This window comes from Melanotaenia boesemani, chromosome 15, assembly GCF_017639745.1.
Source record: "Melanotaenia boesemani isolate fMelBoe1 chromosome 15, fMelBoe1.pri, whole genome shotgun sequence".
NCBI lineage: Eukaryota > Metazoa > Chordata > Actinopteri > Atheriniformes > Melanotaeniidae > Melanotaenia > Melanotaenia boesemani.
Window position 1 is genome coordinate 34,454,312 of NC_055696.1, and position 22,753 is coordinate 34,477,064.

Consider the following 22,753-nt stretch of genomic DNA (forward strand, 5'->3'; position numbering starts at 1 on the left):
GGACGGATGGTTGGACGGATGGATGGACGGTTGGACGGATGGATGGACAGATGGATGGATGGATGGATGGATGGATGGATGGTTGGACGGATGGATGGATGGATGGATGGATGGATGGAGGGATGGATGAATGGATGGATGGAGGGATGAATGGATGGATGGACGGATGGTTGGATGGATGGATGGAGGGATGGATTTCTGAGTTTTGTTTGTTGAAACTATATCAACTCGTTTTTTCTGACTAATATAAATTTTAATAACAATAAAAACCAACACACCGTAAATAATGTTAAATAAAGAAAATAATGTATAAAAACGTCACAGAATTTTGTTTGTTTTCATTTCTTTTTTACATTTTCTGAATTCTCTGACTTCAGATGTCATGAAATTTTGTTTCTTGCATCTAAGTTTTGGATTACACTTTTTTCTTTTTCTCTTTTTCTCTGAATTTGTTGTTGATGAGTCATGGACAGAGGAAGTCTGTCAGGAGCTCCACCCCCTTTCACAGGTCAACCATTAATCAGGTGGGGGAGCTCAGGTAAGTCCTACTACATCAGGTAGCGTGTCCGCCAGCTCATCTTGTCTGGTTTAGGTTTTAGGACTGTTGGCTCCTCGGGCTGCACCCTGGTAGCATGGACGCCCTCTGCCGGGGAGGACGTGTCGGCCTGAAGACGGCCACAGCGTAGGGCGGGGCTTAGAGGAGATGCAGCTTGGACTGTGGCTGATAGAGGACAGTGTCTGCTGGCTGCCGTTCAGGACGGATGAGCTGTTGGAGCCCTGCTGGCTGCGGTAGTTACAGTAAGCCTGCCAACCCTGGCGCTTCTTCTTCCAGCGGCACCGCAGGATCCGGATGAAGGCCTGGAACCAGAGACAAAGACCAGGGTGAGGAGGAGGAAGATCAGGGGCAAGAATACCAGGATAAGGAGGAATGACGGAAGAAAAATAGGAAGAGGAAGATGGTAGTGAGGTAGAACAACATAAGGAAGACTACAATGAGGAAGACAACAGTGAGGAAGACTACAATGAGGAAGACTACAGTGATGAAGGCTACAGTGAGAAAGACTACAATGAGGAAGACAACAGTGAGGAAGACAACAGTGAGGAAGACAACAGAGAGGAAGACTACAGTGAGGAAGACTACAGTGAGGAAGACAACAGTGAGGTAGGCTACAGTGAGGAAGGCTACAGTGAGGAAGACAACAGTGAGGAAGGCTACAGTGAGAAAGACTACAATGAGGAAGACAACAGTGAGGAGGACTACAGTGAGGAAGACAACAGTGAGGAAGACTACAGTGAGGAAGACAACAGAGAGGAAGACTACAGTGAGGAAGACAACAGTGAGGTAGGCTACAGTGAGGAAGGCTACAGTGAGGAAGACAACAGTGAGGAAGGCTACAGTGAGGAAGACTACAGTGAGGAAGACAACAGTGAGGAAGACAACAGTGAGGAAGGCTACAGTGAGGAAGACAACAGTGAGGAAGGCTACAGTGAGGAAGACTACAGTGATGAAGACTACAGTGAGGAAGACAACAGTGAGGAAGACAACACTGAGGAAGACAACGCTGAGGAAGACAACAGTGAGGAAGACAACAGTGAGGAAGGCTACAGTGAGGAAGACTACAGTGAGGAAGACAACAGTGAGGAAGGCTACAGTGAGGAAGGCTACAGTGAGGAAGACAACAGTGAGGAAGGCTACAGTGAGGAAGACTACAGTGAGGAAGACTACAGTGATGAAGGCTACAGTGAGAAAGACTACAGTGAGGAAGACAACATTGAGGAAGACTACAGTGATGAAGGCTACAGTGAGAAAGACTACAATGAGGAAGACAACAGTGAGGAAGACTACAGTGAGGAAGACAACAGTGAGGAAGACTACAGTGAGGAAGACAACAGTGAGGAAGACTACAGTGAGGAAGACTACAGTGAGGAAGACTACAATGAGGAAGACAACAGTGAGGAAGACTACAGTGAGGAAGACTACAATGAGGAAGGCTACAGTGATGAAGACTACAGTGATGAAGACTACAGTGAGGAAGACTATAGTGAGGATGGCTACAATGAGGAAAACTACAGTGAGGAAGACAACAGTCAGGAAGACAACAGTGAGGAAGGCTACAGTGAGGAAGACTACAGTGAGGAAGACCACAGTGAGGAAGACAACACTGAGGAAGGCTACAGTGAGGAAGACAACAGTGAGGAAGGCTACAGTGAGGAAGACTACAGTGATGAAGACTACAGTGAGGAAGACAACAGTGAGGAAGACAACACTGAGGAAGACAACGCTGAGGAAGACAACAGTGAGGAAGACAACAGTGAGGAAGGCTACAGTGAGGAAGACTACAGTGAGGAAGACTACAATGAGGAAGACAACAGTGAGGAGGACTACAGTGAGGAAGACAACAGTGAGGAAGGCTACAGTGAGGAAGGCTACAATGAGGAAGACTACAGTGATGAAGACTACAGTGAGGAAGGCTACAGTGAGGAAGACTACAGTGAGGAAGACAACAGTGAGGAAGACTACAGTGAGGAAGGCTACAGTGAGGAAGACAACAGTGAGGAAGGCTACAGTGAGGAAGGCTACAGTGAGGAAGACAACAGTGAGGAAGGCTACAGTGAGGAAGACAACAGTGAGGAAGGCTACAGTGAGGAAGGCTACAGTGAGGAAGACTACAGTGAGGAAGGCTACAGTGAGGAAGGCTACAGTGAGAAAGGCTACAGTGAGGAAGACTACAGTGAGGAAGACAACAGTGAGGAAGGCTACAGTGAGGAAGGCTACAGTGAGGAAGACTACAGTGAGGAAGACAACAGTGATGAAGGCTACAGTGAGGAAGACTACAGTGAGGAAGACAACAGTGAGGAAGGCTACAGTGAGGAAGACAACAGAGAGGAAGACTACAGTGAGGAAGACTACAGTGAGGAAGACTACAATGAGGAAGACTACAGTGAGGAAGACAACAGTGAGGAAGGCTACAGTGAGGAAGACTACAGAGAGGAAGACTACAGTGAGGAAGACAACACTGAGGAAGACAACAGTGAGGAAGACAACACTGAGGAAGGCTACAGTGAGGAAGACAACAGTGAGGAAGGCTACAGTGAGGAAGACTACAGTGAGGAAGACAACAGTGAGGAAGACTACACTGAGGAAGACTACAGTGATGAAGACAACAGTGAGGAAGACAACACTGAGGAAGACTACAGTGAGGAAGGCTACAATGAGGAAGACAACAGTGAGGAAGACAACAGTGAGGAAGACTACAGTGATGAAGACTACAGTGAGGAAGGCTATGGTGAGAAGACTACAGTGAGGAAGACTACAGTGATGAAGACTACAGTGAGGAAGGCTACAGTGAGGAAGACTACAGTGAAGAACACAACAGTGAGGAAGACTACAGTGAGGAAGGCTACAGTGAGGAAAACTACAGTGAGGAAGACAACAGTGAGGAAGACTACAGTGATGAAGGCTACAGTGAGGAAAACTACAGTGAGGAAGGCTACAGTGAGGAAGACTACAGTGATGAAGGCTACAGTGAGAAAGACTACAATGAGGAAGACAACAGTCAGGAAGGCTACAGTAAGGAAGGCTACAGTGAGGAAGACTACAATGAGGAAGACAACAGTCAGGAAGACTACAGTGAGGAAGGCTACAGTGAGGAAGACTACAGTGAGGAAGACAACAGTGAGGAAGACTACAATGAGGAAGGCTACAGTGAGGAAGGCTACAGTGAGGGAGACTACAGTGAGGAAGACAACAGTGAGGAAGGCTACAGTGAGGAAGGCTACAGTGAGGAAGACTACAGTGAGGAAGGCTGCAGTGAGGAAGACAACAGTGAGGAAGGCTACAGTGAGGAAGGCTACAGTGAGGAAGACAACAGTGAGGAAGGCTACAGTGAGGAAGACTACAGTGAGGAAGACAACAGTGAGGAAGACTACAGTGAGTAAGACAACAGTGAGGAAGGCTACAGTGAGGAAGGCTACAGTGAGGAAGACAACAGTGAGGAAGGCTACAGTGAGGAAGACTACAGTGAGGAAGACAACAGTGAGGAAGACTACAGTGAGTAAGACAACAGTGAGGAAGGCTACAGTGAGGAAGGCTACAGTGAGGAAGACTACAGAGAGGAAGACAACACTGAGGAAGACAACACTGAGGAAGACAACAGTGAGGAAGACAACACTGAGGAAGGCTACAGTGAGGAAGACAACAGTGAGGAAGGCTACAGTAAGGAAGACTACAGTGAGGAAGACTACAGTGAGGAAGACTACACTGAGGAAGACTACAGTGATGAAGACAACAGTGAGGAAGACAACACTGAGGAAGACAACAGTGAGGAAGGCTACAATGAGGAAGACAACAGTGAGGAAGACAACAGTGAGGAAGACTACAGTGATGAAGACTACGGTGAGGAAGGCTATGGTGAGAAGACTACAGTGATGAAGACTACAGTGAGGAAGGCTACAGTGAGGAAGACTACAGTGAAGAACACAACAGTGAGGAAGACTACAGTGAGGAAAACTACAGTGAGGAAGACAACAGTGAGGAAGACTACAGTGATGAAGGCTACAGTGATGAAAACTACAGTGAGGAAGGCTACAGTGAGGAAGACTACAGTGATGAAGGCTACAGTGAGAAAGACTACAATGAGGAAGACAACAGTCAGGAAGGCTACAGTAAGGAAGGCTACAGTGAGGAAGACAACAGTCAGGAAGACTACAGTGAGGAAGGCTACAGTGAGGAAGACTACAGTGAGGAAGACAACAGTGAAGAAGACTACAGTGAGGAAGGCTACAGTGAGGAAGGCTACAGTAAGGAAGACTACAGTGAGGAAGACAACAGTGAGGAAGACTACAGTGAGGAAGGCTACAGTGAGGAAGGCTACAGTGAGGAAGACTACAGTGAGGAAGGCTGCAGTGAGGAAGACAACAGTGAGGAAGGCTACAGTGAGGAAGGCTACAGTGAGGAAGACAACAGTGAGGAAGGCTACAGTGAGGAAGGCTACAGTGAGGAAGACTACAGTGAGGAAGACTACAGTGAGGAAGACAACAGTCAGGAAGACTACAGTGAGTAAGACAACAGTGAGGAAGGCTACAGTGAGGAAGGCTACAGTGAGGAAGACAACAGTGAGGAAGGCTACAGTGAGGAAGACTACAGTGAGGAAGACAACAGTGAGGAAGACTACAGTGAGTAAGACAACAGTGAGGAAGGCTACAGTGAGGAAGGCTACAGTGAGGAAGACTACAGTGAGGAAGACAACAGTGAGGAAGACTACAGTGAGGAAGGCTACAGTGAGGAAGACTACAGTGAGGAAGACAACAGTGAGGAAGGCTACAGTGAGGAAGACTACAATGAGGAAGACAACAGTTCAGGAAGGCTACAGTGAGGAAGGCTACAGTGAGGAAGACTACAGTGAGGAAGACAACAGTGAGGAAGACAATACTGAGGAAGGCTACAGTGAGGAAGACAACAGTGAGGAAGGCTACAGTGAGGAAGGCTACAGTGAGGAAGACTACAGTGAGGAAGACAACAGTGAGGAAGGCTGCAGTGAGGAAGACAACAGTGAGGAAGGCTACAGTGAGGAAGACAACAGTGAGGAAGGCTACAGTGAGGAAGACTACAGTGAGGAAGACAACAGTGAGGAAGGGTACAGTGAGGAAGACTACAGTGAGGAAGACAACAGTGAGGAAGACTACAGTGAGTAAGACAACAGTGAGGAAGGCTACAGTGAGGAAGGCTACAGTGAGGAAGGCTACCTGCTTGAACTCGCGGCTGTAGCAGGGGTAGATGATGGGGTTCAGGCAGCTGTTGAAGTAACCCAACCAGAAGATGACCTTGAAGAGAGTCTCAGGAGGACGGAGGCTGCTGTCGAAGGAGCCTGAAAACACCAACAATAAATAAACAAACAAGGAATGAGCGTCGGGCTGATCGAGACCTCCTGACACCAGCACACCTGTGCAGGTGTCCCTCTTCATTCAACAGCGTAATTGTTTGAATTGAGACAAAGATTTCTTGTGTTCATGCTCAATTATCATCTTTCTCTCTCCCAAAACTCTGCTCTCACACTCTAAAAGTCTCTTCTTGCTCTCAAATACATTGTCTTCCTTCAAATCTCTGGTCCTCTTCTCAGGTTTAGCGTTGCAGGTTCAAATCTCCTGAGCTGCAGCTCGGTTTTGTTCCATCAGTCAGACACATTCTCTGGTTGCTGAATGAGCTGTCTGTCAAACATCTCCCAGCCAATAGAATACGAGATAAATGCTGACTGAGCAAATCGTCCCAACCTTCTTCAGGGTGCGCTTGTTTTACTTCACACAGTGCAGTCAGTAAATCGGTACATAACTGCGATCATCGGTAAACATGCATGGAAAACCCCACCTAGCAGCCTCTCGGAAGCATCATGTTTTTATGTTTGTCTTGTTTTTTCAATGACTTGCTAACTCACAGTAAAAGTTCTCATTAACTAACCTTTACAAACGTCCTGTATGCCAAGTATAAACCTAAAAAACATAAAATGAGTCATAAGCTGCGTTTGACAGTTTTTTGCAAAATAAAAGCGATATTTCTAAAATTTCGTCAAATTGCGATTTGCAGGCGTTTCCATTGAATGGTGTTTAGCACATTAGCAGTTTTCTCATAAAATCTTCACTTTGCTTCCAGTCTGAGGAGGAATGAGATTCGAATTCTTTGTAAAACTACGCTTTCGCTGTTGTTTGCTATCAAGGATGGCGTTTTTTTTTTTTGTAAAAAGATGTCCGTCTTCTCCTGTGTCTACTCATCTTTACTCGCCATCTTTACTTGAAATGAACTGGTCACATATACATTTATACCATCCAAAAAACCACCTCATCAAAGAGTAAAAACTTTTTAGTGATATTTGAGAGGTTTTTTTTAAAAATGTCGGTGTTTCCGTTACCGTTTTTTTATGCGATACAGTATTTACAAAATTTCCATCCACAGGATCTGCTTCCACGTCACATCTTGGAGAAATGAACCAAATCCAAGACATAGTCATCCATCTAGATCTAGATCGTTATTACCTACATTTTGTGTGTTCTAACAAAACGAGGCAGTTTATTTCTACAGCACATTTCATGTCCAGGACAACTGAAAAATGCTTCACATAAAACATTAACAGCATCACAGGTGGAGCTAAGAAAGCATTCAGAAGCAGGAAACCTCTGGCAACAAAGAGCAAGAATCACAATAAAACCATAAACTACATTAAAATGATTAAAAGCAGACCAGTTAAAGTCAGCAGCAGATATCCTGCAGAGACGCTGAGAACTCGACTCGACTCGACTCAACGTTATTTATACGACCACAGCTGGAACAAAGTGCTGCACATAAACGGACAAGCAACACAAAAACTGCAGAAATCAACAGGGAAATAAATAATATAATAAAATATTATAAATAATTTTTCATTGTTTTTAAAACAGTTTAAAAACAACAAGAAAGTTTAAAAGAATAAACAGATTAAAAACAAATAAAACCAATAAATTAAACAAACCACAGAAAACAGGAACCGTCTCATGGTGGGCTGAAAGCTAAAGAATAAAAATGGGTTTTAAGATGAGTTTTAAAACTGGACAATGAGGAGGCTGTCTAATGTGGAGAGGAACCGGCAACCTAAAAAGCTGGGTCCCCTCTGAGCTTTGGACCTCGGACCGTCCAGGAGCAGCAGGTCAGCTGACCTGAGGCACCGAGCAGGAGCGTAGGAGTGGAGCAGGTCAGAGAGGAAGGAGGGGCCAGACCATTTACAGGTTTAAAAAAATCCTAAAATGAACTCTGTCGTGTCCTGGCAGCCGATGGAGGGAGGCCAGGACGGGGTTATGTGCTCCGTCTTACGCAGTCCAGCTGGAGACGTGCAAGGGAGGACTGGCTAACCCCTGTGGAGACAGCTGAGCTCGCTCATCCTGTTCCTTCTGTCAGTTAACCTTAGCTTGAATATTGCTGCTACCGTGTGGCCAGGAGTTGTTATAGCTTAACAAACAAATAAACTAATAAGCTGTAGTCTCCTTATCTAAATCAACTAATAAACAGATAACTAAAGATTCCCAGACATACAACAACTCCAAAATAAAGAGCATCCAATTTAAAATCACTGTCCATCTTAAAACCCAAGTTTGAGACTGTTGGCTTTAAAAAAAAAAACCTGCCAAAGGACAAAAATCAGTGGAGCAGGGTTCACAAAAGCCACTGAGACCAAACACCATCACTTCACTTTTTTTCTTATTAAGATATAAAAAGTTTAGGGCCAACCAGGCTTTGATATTTTGCAGGGAGAAAGCATTTTTTTCCTTTTAAGTGGCACATATATCTCAGCGTAAAAGTGATAAGAGATGCCATGCCTTCTCAGGACTGATCCCAGGGGCAGTAAATACAAAGAGAAAAGCAGGGGCCCTAAAATCGACCCCTGGGGAATCCCATAAGGAAGTGGAGCAGAGCTGGATTCAAAATTTCCAAAGAACAGAAATGTTTAACCTGGATTTAAGGGTCTACGTTTGGTGGAAGTTTCACCTCCACTGCAGAAGAACAAATGCTGCTGCTCCATGTTTAGTCTGGACCCTGGCCTGGACTCAGGTCCTGACTTTGGTCTGGACCCTGGTCTGGACTCTGGTCTGGACTAGCTGATCAGAATCTCTGGATCTAAGAGCTCTGCTAGGTTTAGGTTCTCTGAACATATCACAGATGGCTCTGGACCTAAACCGTTCTAGGATGTAAACCATCAGAAGGGTTTAAAATCTGACTGACTAAAAACCAGTATAAACTAGAAACTAGTGTAAAGATGTTAAAACTGGTGTGATGTGTTCAGATGTCTTAGTCCTGGTTAAAACTCCAGTAGCAGCATCTGGATGAGCTGCAGATGTTTATTGGTCTTACTGGGAAGTCCTGTTAAAGACCATTACAGTAATCCAGTCTACTGGAGATGGATCATGGAAGAGTTTCTCCTGGTCTTACTGGTAGACTAAACTTTTAATTCTGTTGATGTTTCTGAGCTGGTAAAAACCTTCTTAGTGAAGCTTTGATGTGGCTGCTGAAAGTCAGATCTGAGTCTATCAACACTCCAAGGTTACAAACTTGGTTGGTGATTTTAAGAGCCCGAGTCTCCAGGTGTTTACCAATGCTGACCCTCTTCTCTTTGCTACCAAACAGAATAATCTCAGTTTTGTCTTCATTTAATAGTAGAAAATTCTCCTTCATCCAGGTGTTTATTTGCTCCAGACACTGACACATTAAGTCTATTGGACTGCAGTCGTCTGGTGACAGAGACACATAAAGTTGTGTATCATCAGCATAACTTTGATAACTAATGCTATAGTTCTGTAATATTTGACCCAAAGGGAGCAGATACAAGTTGAACAGAAGAGGTCCAAGGACTGACCCCTGGGGGACTCCACAAGTCATGGCCACTCGCTCAGATTCATAGCTGCCGATCGTAACAAAATAACTCCGGCCTTCTTAATAGGACCTGAACCAGTTAAGAACCGCTCCAGAAAGTCCAACCCAGTTTTCCAGCCTGTGTAACAGGATTCTGTGATCTAATGTAGAACTGATACTTGACCAGAACCAGGACTGATACTCGACTAGGACCAGGACTGATACTAGACCAGAACCAGTCCGTTACCACCGTGACCAGAGCTGGTTCAGGGCTGTGATGAGGTTGGAAACCGGACTGAAATTTATCCAGATTTCCACTTTCATTTAAAAAGTCATGAAGCTGGTGAACTTTCTCAGTAATCTGGATGTAAAAGGGGTCTATAGGTGTTCATTATAGAGGCGTCTAGGGGAGGGGTTTAATGGCAGCCGATGCCAGCAAGCTGAAGATCAGTTTCTGCTGAGGTAAAAACTGGTTTAAAAGTGGGATGGGATCATGTCCAGAATGCATGTTGCTGGTTTCAGATGCCAAACTATTTCCTGGAGGATTTTTAAATCCACCACATTTAACTTGACATAACATCAGAATTATTTCCAGGTTTTAGACACAGACTAGTTTTCTTGTATGACTGTGTGGAATTAATATTTTGTCTAATGGTTTTAATGTTTTGGCTAAAATAGTTGGCTTTATTTCTCAGTGGAGAGGAGCTCTGGGCTGAAATGGAAGTTTTCCATCGTAGCAATCACAGAGAATTGCTGGCGTTCTTGTGGATCATTCCAGATAAATGAAGCTCTCTGGCCTTCACAGCTCAGTGTTATAGCTACGCAGGCTCTGTTTCTACAGCTCAGAGTCAGTCTGAAGTTCATTTTTTGCCACTTCCGCTCAGTTTTCCTGCTTTCTCTCTTTAGGCTGGTGACCACAGTGGTGTTTCTCCATGCTGGTTTATCTTTGCTCAAGGTGCTCCTGGTTCTTATCGGTGCAACCATTCAAGATGATGCAGGAGTCCCTCAGCTGACTCTGCTCTGGTTGTTAACACAGCTCTGCCTTCCACACACTGAGCTCTTCTTTTCATTCATGTTCCTCTTCCTAATCGAGGAGCAGCTGGTTGGACGTTCTGAGTGATCAGGAAATCACACTAAATGCAGAAATGCTCAGACAAGGCCGAGTCAGCGACCGCAGCAGACGAAACATCACCACCTTCAGAGAGAACCAGGTCCAGAATGTGGCCTGGAATGTGGGTCGGTTCTTTTCCATGTTGCCATGGAAACGTCCAGTATAGAAGAAACTTCCTTCACATTCCCATTTGTCATGTTATCCATGTGGATGTTCAGATGAAATGGTTAAAATCAGTGGAGGTAACCGACAATAATCCAGAAAATTCATCAGTAAAATTTAGTGTCCTGGACGTCTGGAGACGATTAAAACAGGATTTTAGAACCAGCCTTAAAATAAAACTAAGATATTCGAAAGAAATAAAACCAGCAAATGAAATCTCTTTAAACTGGAATGAATCTGTAAATAAGGCAGCTTCTCCTTCCCTTTTCCTCCGATTCTACATTTATTCCTAAACCTAAAATGTTTCATTAAGAACTGTAGCACTTGTGTCTTCTGTTAACCATGTTTCTGTCAGAAAAAGAAAATCTAAACTGTGAGAAATGATGAAGTCATTAACTAACAGTGATTGTTGGACAGAGATCTAACATTTAGTACAGCAGCTTTATGAAGTTTACTCTGGTCTCTGTTGTATTCTGAGTTATACAAGGTACAGTTAACAGATTAGATCGATTCACCCCACAAACTGATCGTGTTTGATTCCTTATTTTACTAACACAGGAATCCTACTGGGTCCAGGCTTGATCTCAGAACAGCTGTCAGTAGTAGCAGAACTACAGCAAGGACCCTGAACGCATCATGGCATGTTATCTTTGTTGTGAATTCTGCTGCTCTGGGAACCTCCTGCACCTCCTCCTGTGCCCTGCTCGGTCAGGACAGATGATCTAAGAGGAGGATGAGGAGGGGGAGGAGGGGGAGCCCTGTGGTTCTTGGTAAATGGTGGTCGCTGGGGTTCAGACCTGGATAGAGACATCCTTTGAAGACCTTGGGTGATGTGGAGAAGATTGTGTGGTGAAGGGGGAGAGCTGGGAGTTGATCGCCTCTCTGCTGTGTCCTTCGCTCTTATCTGTACATCATGTTTGGGTTTGCCGTCCCAACAGCATGACGCAAGTGTGCACCAAGTAATCTGCATCCAGTTAGATTTGGATGCACACCATCAGGTCTGAATCGCTCCTTACAGTTCCAAAAGATATTGAAGTTATCAATGAACTTTATCCCATGGGTGATACATGCGTTTGATAACCATGTGTTCAGGCCAAGAAGTCTACTGAAAAGTTCAATTCCTTTACCCGCTGTAGGAATGGGTCCAGAAATGTAAACATGGTGCTCCAAACTGACACAGTCTCTCCAACAGCAGAGAAAAGTCTTTCTTCAGGATCTCAGAGCCAGTTTTCCTCCTCAGAATATCCAAAGACCCTGTGTGGACAATAATCTTCATACCATCTGGATGTGAAGAGAGAACGGTCTAAAGATCTCTGTCAGTTCCCCGACTGATGGATTAGAAAATGTTAGATTTTCTGTCTTTTCCATTCTCACATGCTGTTATAGAGTCTCCAACCAGAACCAGTCCGATAGCTACTCTAGTCCTCCTAATTGTGGAATTCTGGCCTCTTCTCCTGGTCTGGTTAGCCCTGGGCTGAGTTTTAGGGCTATTTCTTGAGTTTTTATAGATCCTTGCATTACATTCATCATCCTTCATTTTAATATGACTCAACACATCCTATTTATTATGCAGTGAGACTTCAGGTGGTGGAGCTTTAAATTTCCTGCTGGATTTATCTCTGAGAACATCAGACCAGGTTCTGGCTGGGGTTGATGACTTTGGTCTGACACCAACACTGTTCCAGTAGGAGAGACCAGTCTGATGGTCCAGTTTGGGATTTTCCCAGCTATTCCAGTGTCATTTGAACACATCCAAGGAAGTGTATCAGCCAGGTCTGTAGCGAGAGGCTCCACATCCGACATGGCCTCGTGCATGAAGACTTGACTTAGTCCATCTAACAACTCAGTAGCTTGTACAGAAGAGTCAATAGAATCAATAAATTCCTCGTTCACATGAATGCGTTTCAGTCCCTGTTCTTGCATTTCTTGCCGGTAAAGATAGGAAAGAAGTAGAAAATGAAGCAGAAGGAAGAACAAAGCAGGAAGCAAGTTATCTTAGTTGAAGCAGTAGCACAGATTTGCCAAAGGTCCAATGTTTTAAATTAGGGCTGTCAAATTAAAATTTTAATCAGATTGATCACAGCATCCAGTTTAAGCTGTGATCAGCCTGATACAGAAAGAGCCGATGCTCACATGGGCTTTTCTTTGATTTTTTTTTTTTTTTTATACATTGGTCCAGACCTGGGCATATCACGGTCCGCATGCCACATCCAGCCCTTAGCGCATCCCTGTCCGGCCCGCGTGGGGCCAATCATAAATTACAACATGGATAGATTATAAAAATATCTTTGTTATATGTGCAATACAACTGTGCTGCTTTTATCTTGAAAAGCATTACGTTACTTCAGTATTGGCGTATGCGTGTGATGCGAGCTTTGAGTGATGTGAACTAGAACAAGTGATGCTAGCCAGGTTACCCTCAAGATATCAGCTCACGGTAAGAAAAGAAAAGTTGATAACGAATGTCGCGTTTTTAACAAGACGTGGACCGACAAGTACTTCTTCACAGAAATTAAAGGTAAAGCTGTGTGCTTGATTTGTGGTCCACAGGTTGCTGTGTTAAAAGATTACAATCTGAATCACCACTACACGACCAAACATGAGGAGAAATACAAAAATCTGTCTGAAAAAGAGCGCAAGGGTGTCTGATGCATTGCTAGCTAAACTGCAAACCCAACAAGGACTTTTTACCAAACTTCACACCACCAGAGCTGCAGCTGTTAGGACAAGTTATGTTATGAGAGAAGGAACGCGTTTGAGAACGTCTCGCTCTCCGATGCACTGTGACGAGGCGGGTTGAGGACATCGCTGGGGCGTGGTCTCCTGAAGTCCACAACCATCTCCTTTGTCTTCTCCACGTTCAGAGAGATTGTTGTGTTCACACCACAAGTCCAGGCAGTCCTCACTCCTGTAGTCTGGCTCATCCTCGTTGCTGATGAGACCCACTACAGCCTGTCATCTGCAAGCTTGGGGCTTGAGGTTGGGGCTGTGTGATGGTGTGCAATCATGAGTCAGCAGAGTGAAGAGGAGGGGGCTCAGCACACATCCTTGAGGAACCCGTGTTCAGTGTGGTGATGCTGGATGTGTTCCTGCCGACCCGAACTGCCTGTGGTCTCCCAGTCAGGAAGTCCAGCAGCCAGTGTCACAGTGAGGTGTTAATTCCCAGCTGGTCAAGTTTCAGAATGAGCTGTTGGGGGACGATTGTGTTGAATGCTGAACTGAAGTCTATGAACAGGATTCTGACGTTGGAGTCTTTGTGTCCAGATGTGTGAGGGCTGTGTGGAGGCCAGTGGAGACGGCATCGTCGGTCAAGCGGTTGGAGCGATATGCAAACTGGAAGAGGTCCAGGGAGGGTGGGATGACAAACTTCATGTGCTGCAACACCAGCCATCCGAAGCACTTCATGAAAACGGGAGCGAGGGCTACCAGACGATAGTCGTGGAAACAGGAGGACGACTTCTTCGGGACAGGGATGATGGTGGTGGTTTTGAGGCATGTGGGGACGACAGCCTGGCTCAGCGAGATGTTGAAGATGTCCGTGAAGACATCTGTGAGCTCCCCGGTCCCTCAGCACACGACCAGGTATCTTATCAGCACCAGAAGCTTTGCGAGCATCGATCCTGCTGAGTGTCCTCCTCACACCGTCCGGGGACAGCGTCAACACCTGTTCGCCAAGAGGGGGCGGAGACTTCTGTGCAGGTGTGATGTTGTGTGCCTTAAAATGAGCGAAGAAGTCATTTAGCTACTATAGCAGAGAGGTGAAGCTGTCACAGGTATGCAGGGGGGCTTGTAGTCCGTGATGGTCTGCAGCCCTCCCCACAGGCTCTGTGTCTCTGCTGTGATGAGCTATCCTCCTGGAGTCCTGCTTCTTTGCCTCTCTGATGATGTGTGACAGGTTGGCCTCGCTGTCCTCAGGCCCTCCTCATCTCCTGCTCTGAAGGCAGTGTTCCCAGCCTTTAGCAGCCTCCCACATCAGCCATGGCTTCTGATTGGCTTGAACAGTGATGGTTGTGAGTACTGTTACATCATCAGTGGTCATTGCACTTGGTGATGTGTGCAGTGACAACATCTGTGTACTCCTGGAGGTCTGTGTTGTTATTGTAAGTTGCGCCCTGTTTAAACACACTCCAGTCTGTGGTGTTAAACCAGTCCTTAAGTATCTCCAGGGGCCCTTCCGACCACAGACGTCCCTCTTTGAGAACTGGTTCAGTGACTTTAACCAGTGGTCTGTATGCTGGCATTAGCATGACTGATGTGGTCACTCATAAGGGCCTCGAAAGCTCCTCTCTGGGTGGCGTAAACCTGGTCCTTTGTGTTGTTTCTATGTGTTGGAAAGTCTATGTCAGCGATCTGGATCCAGACCACGAGGCACATCAGTCCGGACCCAGCTCAACTTATGTTTAGATTTACAAACACTATTATTTTAAGTCTCTTTCTAAATTACTTCCACAAATAAATAAATAGTTCAAATCGTGAAATAAAGTGCCCCAGGTTATTATTCATGGCGATCACCATTGCATAGTGGCTAAGACTGGGGCTAAGAGGTTACAGTGGACTAAACATGCATTTTATGACCAAGGAAAAAGGAGGGAAGTTACTGGCTTGGAGGATAAACAAGATGCAAGCTGAAAGAACAATTACCAGTATAAAGTCAAGCCAGGAAACACGACAACTGATGCTTCAGAAATAAATGAAAATTTTACAGTTTTATGAATTGTAATTGAAGTGTCTGATCCTTTGACTAGCTGGTTGCAGCTGTAGCAGGCCACCATTTGTTTCGAGTCACTGAACTCTAGACTCCATGTATGGACAGGATTATGGGTTCTTAGTAGGGGTGGTGTTTCAGATTTGTTTAAGATGTCACTTTTTGTAATATACTCTTCTTTGAATTCAACAAGCAGGGGTCCGGAGCTCTTTTTACCTCCAACTATTTTTGTCAAATCACCTGCTTCAAGTAATTCACATTAAAATGGTATCATGAACCAGAAAGGTCACCACAAGATGACGTCACAAGTTCTTCTCCATCAGTGAAACATTTCCAACAACACAACAGCATCATGAACCACGACAGATCCAGAGTTTATTCCTCTTCAGCCTTTGTGCGGTGCAGGAGGCGAGTATACCTCTGAGGTGGTTGATCCGTGGGGGTTGTGGAGCTGCTTGGACATGGCTGAAAGAATTCTGTGTGGAGATTTGAAGCAGTGCTGTAGGATAGTAGAGATGTTTGGCTCTGTTTAAATTAAGGTTTTTATGTTGCAAGCAATAGATAAACCAAGGGAGAGAGAATGAATAGTTTGAGAAGATTTGAGACAGAAATTTTAGAGAATGTAGAGAAATATAAGTTAGGTAAAAGAAGAAAGTTTAATTAGTAACAGAAAGGTGAACGTGAAAAGTCAACCATGCAGATTTGACTGAGGACAGGGCCCATATACTCTTAAATTGTGAGACACGAGTTATTGGTTACTATGTGAAAATTAACTTTTAATGTAGAGAATTAGAGGAGAAAACATTTGAGGATGACCAGGGGACCCACAGTGATTGGCATTTCTAAATGGTAGGACACAGAATTAGATAAGAGAATAAATCAAGAATGATAAACAGGAATAGAGAAAGAAAGAACAAGCAGCAGACTGGACGGAGAAGACCCTGATCTGGAGGTCAGTGTGCTCTGATGCAGCAGCTAAGTGGATAGTTTATAAGGAGCATAAATTTAGAGAAAGAGAAAAAGCGGCATTGGCATGCTATACAAACTGGATAAGTGTTGGACTTTGTATAAACTGTGTGGTGAGATGATCATCTGTGTGTGTTTGTGAGGAGTTGAGTGAAATCAGATGTGTGAGTTAGAGGTGTCTCCTTATCCATCTAACTACAGTCTAGGTTAGGGTCACCCATGGCAAACAGGTCTCTAGGGAAGGGGCCAGACAAAGTGCAGCTCAATAGACTTCTACGATGACTAAAAATAACGCCAGGTTTCCCTTGTCCAAATGTGGGTCTCTAAGGCCCCCCTCTGGAGCCAGGCCTGTAGGTGGGGCACAGAGGCGAGCGCCTGTTGGCCAGGCCTTTGCCCATGGGGCCCGGTCGGGCTCAGCTCTAAAGGGTGACATGGACCCTGCTCCCGTAGGCTTACCACCTGCAGGAGGGGCCATAGGGGTCGGGTGCATTGTGAGCTGGGAAGCGGCCGAAGGCGGGGACCCTGGTGGTCTGATCCTCGGCTGCAAAAGCTAGCTCTAGGGACGTGGAATATCACCTCTCTGGCAGGGCAGAAGCCTGAGCTGGTGCGCGAAGCTGAGCGGTTCCGGCTAGATATAGTTGGACTCACCTCAATGCACGGCTTGGGCTCTGGAACCACTGTCCTTGAGGGGGGCTGGACCCTCTTCCATTCTAGATACGTCGAGGTTTACCCCGGTGGATGAGAGAGTAGCGTCCCTCTGTTTTGAGGTGGGGGACGGGTCCTGACTGTTGTTTGTGCTGATGCACCAAATAGCAGTTCAGAGTACCCACCTTTTTTGGAGTCTATGGAGGGGGTGTTGGACAGTACTCCTTCCAGGGACTCCTTCGTTCTGCTGGGGGACTTCAATGCTCACGTGGGCAATGACAGCGAGACCTGGAGGGGCGTGATTGGGAGGAACGGCCCCCCTGACCTAAATCCAAGTGGTGTTTTGTTGTTGGACTTCTGTGCTCGTCATGGACTGTCCATAACGAACACCTTGTTCACGTGTGCACTTGGCACCAGGACACTCGAGGCCGCAGTTCGATGATCGACTCATGAATGAATGGATGGATGGATGATTTTTCTAGTTTATTGTGATAAGTGAGAGCTATAGGAGGAGACGAGAGTGAATGGAGGTGAAGCAGCCATCCATCATGGTGCTGAGCCAGATCCAGTCTGATCAACGCTGGTCAGATTTTACCCACTAAGTCCTGTAGCCTGCTTTTACACATTAATGTACATTTAGTCGACTATAACTAGAGCAGCTTATGTACATCTAGTGTCTTCACGCAGACATGTGCTTATACAGCTGGAGAGAAGCTGGGAAGAGAGTGATGGAGATGATACAGCATTATTTAGTTTAGTCCAGAAGAACGATCTCAGACTTTGGGAAGATTTCTGTGGAAGGACGGATGCTGGCTGGAGGTTGAGAAGCTGAGGCCAGTAGAAGGAACATTTAATCCAGAGGTGCTGGTGGCCACCGACAAAGCAGAGAAGGAAGCAGAGATAAAGAGGAACATCACGACAAGCAGCGTATGTTGCTTTCAGCTGTTCAACCAGGAGGGACCAGTAGAGGCAACTGTACATATACATCTGATATATCCATACACACATGTGGAAGCTAAAGGAGGACTGAAGATGAAAAAGATGGAGAGATCGATCAGAGCGACCTAGACGAGGCCATAGAAGGAGATGAACACTCATCAGATGAATGCTGGTCAGAGCGGGAAGGAAAGAAAATAAGACTCTGAGGAAAGAGGAGCTAGGAGATGAGAGCTCTGACAGGGACAGTGAGGGAGAGTGAAAGTTCCTCCATCTGAGACCTTTCCAACAACATCCAGCAGTGGTACAACGAAGACGCCTGAGCAGCTTTGAGAGAAAAGAGCTTGAAGAGCCTAGATCCATGTTTTTCATCCTGGGAAGAGCCGATCAGCCAAGAGTCGATGTGCAGTAGAAGACTGGTTCAAGGAGCTGCAGATACAGAAGACAGAGCTACGAGGATGATCGAGATGATCTATCCTTTACGATGGGTGCATCTGTAGCTCTTGTCCGCAGAGTAGAGTGCTCCGAGAGAGATGTTTTCCAACTGACGTTAACCCTGACACTATTCTGATGGAGCCACTAACAGAAGAAAATTTGAGGTCCTGTGTGTCAGGAGCCCATCAAGTGTGGAGAGACGTTACCGGAAATGATGCTGATCTGAACATGGAGGATCTACCCTGTGTCTGATAGAGGATAGAGGAGCATACTGGCAGAAGGGTCTGGACCTGCAAGCAGGACCAGGTGAGAGTTTCTACAGACCACACAGCACATCAAGTGGATCTGTTTCCGATGAGAGATTCTTTATATGATACAACTAAAGGAGAACAAGTACAAGAGGAGACAACGGTCCCCTCCAGACTTATGGAGAGTGAAGTCTGGATAAACACGAGGGAAAAAAACACTAAATCAAAATCAGGACATAGACATGGAAATGAGTTGGATTCATGGGAACGAGTCGGATTCATGGAAATGAGTCAGATAAATTCAAACAAGTAGGATTCATGGAAATCCTACTTGTTGAGCGTGAGTTGGATTTTTTTTGGCAACAGCCAAATGACTGCGTCTCTCTGAATGAAGCTAACCCATCTGGGTTTGTTTACAACTGCAAACCACGTGACTCTGGACGGGGAGGAGGTCTCGCACTGTTCTCCCGAGAAGTAGAGAATCTCGCCGGTCTCTGTCCCGGCCTCCTTCTCGTTTGAGTCTATGGTCTCAGTGCTGCCTGGCCTTGTTCCCACAATTGTGGCAGCAGTTCACCGTCCACCTAAGCCTCATAAGAAGTTCATAAATGAATTTTCTGTGTTTCTGGCTGAGCTCTCTTTACTATTACCCAATATAATAATTCTCTGGATAATGTAAATAATACTCTCACCAGGGATTTTACATTTTGTCTTAACAGCTTTGGCTTCAAAAAGTTTATTACCGTTCCAACTCATTCAAAAGGACACAATCTTGATTTAATTTGTTGTTCAGGTCTAATTCCCACAGGTTGCAAAGTTGATGTAGCTCCCTTTTCTGATCACATGTTAATTTCTTTTGATTTTAATCTGGTTCTCTCAGAAAACAAGCCCTCTCGTGATATATCTTTCCGTAATATTAAGGACATTAACCTGGACAATCTCTCTACCGGTATTAACTCTCTACCCCATCCTGACAGTCTCTTCAGCCCTGACGAACTTGTTCCATATTACAACAATAATCTCCAGAATCTCCTAGCCCCCCTGAAACCAGATCTGTTACCTTCACTCGCTCTTCACCCTGGGTTACCCCCGCCCTCAGACAACTCAAAGCCAAAGGAAGCCAGCTGGAACGCCTCTTCAGGAAATCTGGTTTAACTGTTCATCAACAAATGTATCACAACCATATGACCCACTACAAGGACTGCTGCAAACACACCAAATCCACCTACTATGCAAGTTTAATCAGTTCCAATGAAGGCAACACCAAGGCCTTATTCTCTGTGCTGAAAACTATCACCCAACCACCCGACTCCCTTCCTCCACACATAGCCTCCTCTGCATTCTGTAACAGCTTCATTTCATTCTTCACCTCCAAAATCCAGAATATTCATCAACAGCTCGTTCCAAAGATCTCCTACAATCCACCACCAATATTTCCCCCTCTGCCTCCTTCCCTCTCCCTTTCTGCTTTTACTCTTCCCCCCGTCTCTGCCATTTCCGAATTAATAAGAAAATCCAAATCATCCACATGTCGATTAGACCCCCTCCCAACCATCCTTGTCAAAGCATCTGCGTCCTCACTGGCACCTCTAATTACCCACATCATTCACTCCTCCCTCACCACTGGACTGGTTCCCTCACTGTTAAAAACTGCTGCCATCACACTTAAGAAACCTGGTTTGGATCCCAACAATCTCAACAACCTCCTTCCCATTTCCAATCTCCCATTTATTTAAAAAATCCTGGAAAAAGCAGTTGCCTCTCAGCTCCAAGCCCATTTATTCCACAACCAATCTGTATGAGCATTTTCAATCCGGGTTCCGACGACTCCACAGCACCAAATCCGCATTACTTAAAATCACGAATGACCTCCTCCTGGCAGCTGATTCTGGTCTCTTATCTATTCTCATCCTCCTTGATCTGAGTGTGGCCTTTTCACCATTTCCCACTCCATCCTTCTGGCTAGACTCTCCTCCATCGACATCACCCACACCCCCCATCAGCTGGTTCAAATCCTACCTCTCTGGCCGCACTCAGTTCATCCAGTTAAAAACACTTACTTCCCAGTCAGTCCCAGTCACCACTGGTGTGCCCCAGGGCTCTGTCCTTGGGCCCCTGCTGTTCATCATCTACCTCCTCCCCCTCGGTTATATTTTTAGAAAACACCACATACATTTTCATTGCAGATGACACCCAGCTCTACCTCTCCACCAAGCCGAACTCCACCCTCCCACCATCTTCCCTCACAGATTGTCTTCAAGAGATTAAGTCCTGGTTCACCTCAAACCTTCTTTAACAGCAGTAAAACAGAAATGTTATTAATAGGCACCAAATCCACCCTCTCCAAATCTGACAGTTTCTGCATTGCCATCGATGATTCTTCCATTTCCCCCTCCCCTCAGGTAAAGTGTCTGGGTGTCATCCTCGACAGCACTCTGTCTTTTACATCACATATCAATAACATAACCCGGTCAGCATATTTTCACCTTCACAATATCAACCACCTTAGTCAAATTCAGGGAAACAAGTCAAATTCGGGGGAACGAGTCAAATTCATGGAAACAAGTCGGATTTTCGGAAATGAGTCGAATTCATGTAAACGAGTAGAATTTATGGGAACAAGTCGCATTCGTGGAAAGTAGTCGGATTCATAGAAACAAGTCAGATTTGTGGAAATGAGTCAGATTTTGTGGAAAAAAGTCTGATTCGTGGAATTGAGTCAGAGTCGTGGAACCAGGTTAGATTCATGTTGCTGTTGCTTCAGATTACAGTTTTTCTGTTATTTCTAAATAAATGTTAAACTCTAAACATGTTTTCACGTGTTTGATGAACATATCTGAGGTCCGTTATTAATCTGGGCCGTGACTATAAAAATCTGCTTCCAAACATCTGACATCAGTTGTTCTATAAACATAAAATGTATCATAAAGGTTCTGTTTCTTCTTCTGTAAATATTTTGGTTTTTTTTTTGGGTGTTATGAATTTGTTCAAGTGAAGCAGAAGTTGCTTCCTGCTGGAAAAATTTGCATCAGGTCTGAAGATGAGAAGTCCACCTGGCTGGATCTTCTGGTCCACTCTGAAAATCTGTGTTTCAACGTCTTTTCTGCTTTTATTGTTTTGTGATTTACTTTTCTTTTATTTGCTGCTAAACTTGTGAAGATACTATGGTTCTCAATCTGAGGTGGAACTGTGAATGTGAGATGGGATACCAGGACGTACCGATGGGCAGAACCAGGAAGAAGGGCAGCCAGCAGAGGATGAACATGCCCACCACCACACCCAGTGTCTTGGCGGCTTTCTTCTCGCGAGAGAACTTGAGCAGTTTGACGCTGAGTGCACTACGTCCGGCCGAGGCCCCGCCCCCTCCAGACTTGGAAGATGGACAGATGTCCTGGACCTGCTGGTTCCTGCAGTGGATCCTCAGAGTGAGCTCATTGGAGTCTTCGGTGCGGTCCTTCATCATGCCGGCCTCCAGGTTTTTGGTGGTCCGTTTGGCCACCACGTAGACTCGGCAGTACATGGCCAGGATGACGCCAAGAGGGATGTAGAAGGACCCGAGGGAGGAGAAGAGAGCATAGAAAGGTTCCTCGGTGATGACACACACCGTGTCGTCCTGCAGGAACACAGAAAACCATCAAATCCAGTCTGATTTAAACATGGATCACAACACATTTTACCATCATCTGACATACTGACTCTTTTCAGCAAGGTCTGGAAAAATCAGATCAGAAAGTTACATTCACCAGTCTGTACCAGCAAGGGCTTTTTTTCCCAGTATAAACCAGTGTGTAGCAGCTTTTATTCCCAGTATAAACCAGTCTGTAACAGCTTTTAATCCCAGTATAAACCAGTGTGTAGCAGCTTTTAATCCCAGTATAAACCAGTCTGTAACAGCTTTTAATCCCAGTATAAACCAGTCTGTAGCAGCTTTTAATCCCAATATAAACCAGTCTGTAGCAGCTTTTAATCCCAGTATAAACCAGTCTGTATCAGCTTTTAATCCCTGTATAAACCAGTCTGTAGCAGCTTTTAATCCCAGTATAAGCCAGTCTGTAACAGCTTTTAATCCCAGTATAAACCAGTGTGTAGCAGCTTTTAATCCCAGTATAAACCAGTGTGTAGCAGCTTTTAATCCCAGTATAAACCAGTGTGTAGCAGCTTTTAATCCCAGTATAAAC

At 45.3% G+C, this 22,753-nt stretch overlaps 1 protein-coding gene across 1 annotated transcript in view; it reads right to left on the reverse strand.

Annotated features, from left to right (window-relative positions):
* Nucleotides 1-287: 287 nt before the first annotated feature.
* LOC121654668 (alpha-1A adrenergic receptor-like) overlaps nt 288-22,753 on the reverse strand; it is a 38,937-nt gene continuing 16,471 nt past the window's right edge. The window contains exons 3-5 of the mRNA XM_042008901.1: nt 21,795-22,188; nt 5,746-5,867; nt 288-858 (exon numbers count right to left, since the gene is read on the reverse strand). Coding sequence (XP_041864835.1) covers nt 589-858; nt 5,746-5,867; nt 21,795-22,188 — 786 coding nt within the window. The 3' untranslated portion in view covers nt 288-588. The remainder of the gene's footprint in view (nt 859-5,745; nt 5,868-21,794; nt 22,189-22,753) is intronic.